Raw genomic sequence first — 5,000 nt, forward strand, 5'->3', positions numbered from 1 at the left:
TACCCAAATTTCCCACAAGGAGACTGATCCCAGATCTGAGCACGTTTGACCCATGAGAAAAAAACAATTATGTTTAAATACCTATCACGGGACATTTAATCAACATGAATAAACACTGATAGCCAATAGCCTACACATTGCTGAGTGCACATGTTCAGAACATTCACAATGTTGTGGTTATAAACGTCACATGAGACAACAATGCTCTTTCTGTTATGTCTTGCACATATAAATCAGCAAACGTAATCAGTTCACTTCTTACATTCAAGTAAAAAATCACACTACACTTTCAAAAACACAATTATAAGAGTATTTACATTTAGGCTCATGTCAGTTGAAGACAACCTGAAATCCAGAGGTGTAGTGGTAAAATAAGGGTAAACTATGATGAATTCTGTGATCACGGTAAGGTGGACAACGCCATGCGATATCAGATTAAAAAAAAAAAAGGCATTCAGAAGATGTTTGATGATGGTGGAGGTTATTGTCCAGTGTTTTTAACAATAACAGTGGTATTAAATGGTTCCCAGAGTGTTGATGAGTGTGTACATATTGTGAATGTGGATAATACAGTGTGATTTTTGAATGTCAAATGTCGCAATTGGTGAATAAACTCTTTTGAAAGGTGGATAAATGCTAATAAGAGGTAGATAAACTCTATTTCTGAAATGTCAGAGGTGGATAAACTGCATTTACTTGCATTAAACCTTCATCATAACCCTGTTGACATCTACCTAACAAAGAAGATTTAGTCCGCAATATTGAATAGGCCAGATGTTCAACAGTAACATCCAACCTTTATGACTGACCTCGGAGAGCATCGTCCAGGTGCACACAGAGTGAGTGGGGAACCTATCTCCCTTACAGCAGTTATGCTGCACTCTGTCTGATGATCATCACAAGACCTGCACTGCAACGTTGAGGACGAAACCTAACAAGCTAATAGGACTGAGGGGTGATGGGGGCTGTTCTTACTGTACCACTGTTTGACTCATGGTAGGACACATCTGTTTTTTTGTGTTCCATTAGCCTGTCATAGAGATATCCAGCCCCGGCTCATTCCTCACACCAACCAAATCACGGTTTACAGATATACACACATCCCTGTGAATAATAATAATAAAAAAAAAATGAATGAAAAATGTCTCTGGTCAAGATGGTCCCCTTCTGGAAGGTATTACCGCATGGCGATCATCCATATGGGCACCATGATCTCAGGGAAGCCCTCCTGCTTCACCACGTCCAGGACCTCCATGCCGGCCTTCTGGATGATGCCCTTCATGATGTCCAGGTGGCGGATGATGCTGCTGTCCATAGGGTCCAGCTTGCAGCCCTGGCGCGCCATGTTGTCCTTGATGACCACCACGCCGTTGGGCCGCAGGCTGTCCTTGCAGCGCATCAGGAACTCCGTCAGGTCCTTATCGGTCAGATGGCCTGCGGGGACCAGCAAGGGAACGGGACACACAAAAGTGCTTATTAAGAGGTTGTCCCGGAACACTCACAGTAGACTTCTATGAATCTAGTTCTGCAAAAGGTGTGATGTGTGACTGATATAATACCCTGTCTCCCAAGGCAAAGTATGTTATAGCATTCACAGCTACAAGCTACAAAAGAGGGTTTGAAAGGTGTTTATTGACTGTGGACATGAGTGATTATGAACATTAAGGTCCCTGCGTCTAAACCACCACACTTGGTACTTGGCCAGCAATGTAGGGGCGTGTGAGTGCGTACGTGCAAGTCTGTAAGATTAGATGTCATCTTGTCAGGAATAAGAAGCCACATGATGAAATCAATCTAAGAGTTTGAATAATCTCCAGATAGAAGTTCCCCTTTAGCAATGAATACTCCCCAACCCCCACAGACAGACAGACAGAAACACACACACACACACACACACACACACACACACACACACACATACCCACCAAAGCATCCTTACTCCATCTGCAATCATTTTTAGACCCACATGGAGTGTTGAAGAGATCACATGCTTTCCTTGGGTTCACATTTACACACACACACACACACACACACACACACACACACCACACACACACACGTACACACCCACTATAGGGGGCTGTAATTCTGTACCGCAACAAAAGAGGCTCAAACCTGTAGTCACCAATATAGATCAATTTGCAAGTATAAACATCCCGGGACTAAATTAAGACTTGTAGATAGGCAGAAAGCGTAATCATATACCTCACACCCTGGCACAAACATATATCACACAACCCCCATACACACGCACGCTGTCACTCAAAGACACACACACACACACACACACACGTGCACACACACTTTCTTTCTCATTCAAGGGAATAGAGCATTACGTCCAATATTCCAATATATGGTTTAATGTTCTGCATTATGTCCAATATTCCAATATGTGCAATACACAATACACTGAGAGAGAAACACACTCAGGTGAACTTACAGGCGACCCACTGTATCCAGACAACGTCGTATCTTCTGGGCGCGAGCCTGAGGTCCTTGAGGTTGTAGCAGAAATACGACTCCACCCTGTCGGCGTAGTCGCCCAGGTACTCCTCGTGCGCGTGCAGCAGGAACTCCTCCATCATGTCCGCCATCTCCATGGTCTCGAAGATGGGGAAGAGAACTCCCTTGGACACGCGGCCGATGCCGCAGCCACAGTCCAGGGCACGCTTGGTGTCCGCCTTACCGGGACCCTGCAGAAACACACACACACAACAGACACACACACAGACAGTCAGACAGACAAAAAAACACACACACAGAACAGACACACACACACAGACAGACAGACAGACAAACACACACACACACACACACATGAACATTTTCAATCACTGTCTGCCTCTGGTTGAAAGCACACACACAGACACATGGACCTTGTCACGCACCAATCATCTATCAGACCTTCACCTCACACTGTCACCACCTTAAAGACTTGCTAGCAAGTTCCCATGACCCCTGACCCACAGGTACACTATCTGCTCCCTAGAGGACAGACTCCCCTCATCTCTATTCAATCTCATTCACTGTCGTCACTGCGTAGGACAAACAGCATTCCTCTGGCCCCGGCAGTGGCGCAACTGGCTGGGGCACCTGCACCGTACGCTGGCGACCTGGGTTCGATTCCCGCCCCGTGGTCCTTTCCAGATCCCACCCCGACTCTCTCCCACTCACTTCCTGTCATTCTCTCCACTGTCCTGTCCAAATAAAGGCATAAAAGCCAAAAAAATTATCTTAAAAAAAAAAAAAAAAAAAAAAAAAAAAAACAGCATTCCTCTGAGGTGCACTATGACCTAAGGGGATTGTAAGAGTTATTGGCGTTGGAGCAAGGACATTCCCCTGCAGGAAAAACATCTCATACCACTGCCATATTGCAAATAGCTTGAGGTTGAAAACCCACTCTCATTTAGATGAAGCATTGCTTGTGGTTTTTGTGCATACTGCTCTCAGAACAGCTGGGCAGCTTGGCATACTTTTAAAACATGGTGCCCTTTTCAGGAAATACTTGAACTTACACTATAATAGAATTGAAAAATATTTTTCCAGTCACCTGTTCCAAATGAATATATCATGCCATGAAAGGTGTCCCTCATATCGGCGGTCATTGAAAACCGAACGTTTTTGGTAAAGTTTTCAGCCGAGTGTGCACAAAGACTCACTCTCCCTCACGTAACATCCTCGCTCTCTTGTTTACGATGCATATCCAACTGTCTTGTTCTAAATGTGTGAAACAGACTCTTGTACCTATCCCTCAAAGACATCTGAAATGTCTGTTTGAGTTAAGCCTGTGGAATTTGCCTTGATGTGTCCGCTGCCTGTGGACACTCATTGGTTTCTATGGGGAGCAGGTGAGCAATGAAGGATGAATGGAACTCACAAGGACACAGAGGACAGGCCCGTTTGATTATTATTAGTCATGGGGACTAAGGTTAGCATTTACATTTAGCTGACTGAGTCTTTGGGTCACATCCACCGACAGTCACACTGCTAGCCCCATGTTTCCGTGTGAAGCTAACCTATACTGTAGCTCTGCCTCTGACATTGACTCTGCCATCCTTTGCGACCTGGTAGAGTTGCGAGGGATTACAAGCAAATTCCAAATTATTAGCCATGTTCATCTGACATTTCCCCGAGAATCCGGTAAGCTAGCCCCCCACTTAGCAGCAAATCATTCTATTAGAAAGTCAATCAGATGACGTCATAGAGACTATGTGCTGAGGGCTGCATACTTGTACAGCTGCTCTTCAAACATATCCCTATAGCGGATGCTCTTATCTAGAGGGACTTAAAGCACACGTGTGTGATGTACAGTACATTATTATCTACTCCGTGTTCCTTGGGAGTCATTCCCATGAACTTACTAATTCCCATGAGGGTACTATTGGCTTGATGTTTCACTAGTCGTTTTACAGGAACACATGCTCAGATTGTGGCCTTCTGGACATTTAGTGGTCCATAATGTGCTGCCTGGATGAGTTACGTACATCCATGTCAGCTGATAGTTTCTACCTGATGTCAAAATGAGGATAGCTACAACCAACTACACCCAGTAGGAACTAGAAAAGCACTCCAAGAGTGCAGACCTCCGCCAAGCGAAAACTTAACTGCCTCCTGGATCAAGATGGCGAAATCCATACATAACTTTTTGAGTTGTCTTGCTAACAAACAGACAAACAAACCCTGATGAAAACATAATCTTCTTGCGGAGGTAATAAACTCGCACAACAAAGGGAAGATGATCCAGAGAGCTGTGAGGTGTAACGTTAAGGGGTATTTTTTTTATCCTTAAAAGGTGTTATAGTACCAAAGCCAACATGCATCATTAGTTTAAATTGCTTATAAGGGAGTCTGACTATAAAACTAATGAAGGCTCATAAGGGCCTGTCTAAACATTGTGATATTTGTGAGGCAATGAGTGATGCACAAAAACAACCAATAATCTTATAAAGACTCCTGTCCTATTTCAAACACTGTTACTATGGTTTCACTAGAATGCTCAA

General features: G+C 44.1%; 1 protein-coding gene across 2 annotated transcripts in view; it reads right to left on the minus strand.

Moving 5' to 3' along the window:
• Positions 1-900: 900 nt before the first annotated feature.
• The window catches only part of ntmt2 (N-terminal Xaa-Pro-Lys N-methyltransferase), a 14,477-nt gene continuing 10,377 nt past the window's right edge, over positions 901-5,000 (minus strand). For both annotated transcript variants that reach the window (XM_062556362.1, XM_062556363.1), the window contains exons 3-4: positions 2,441-2,693; positions 901-1,434 (exon numbers count right to left, since the gene is read on the minus strand). In XM_062556362.1, coding sequence (XP_062412346.1) covers positions 1,178-1,434; positions 2,441-2,693 — 510 coding nt within the window. In that variant the 3' untranslated portion in view covers positions 901-1,177. The remainder of the gene's footprint in view (positions 1,435-2,440; positions 2,694-5,000) is intronic.

Source organism: Sardina pilchardus, chromosome 15 (assembly GCF_963854185.1).
Source record: "Sardina pilchardus chromosome 15, fSarPil1.1, whole genome shotgun sequence".
Classification (NCBI taxonomy): domain Eukaryota; kingdom Metazoa; phylum Chordata; class Actinopteri; order Clupeiformes; family Clupeidae; genus Sardina; species Sardina pilchardus.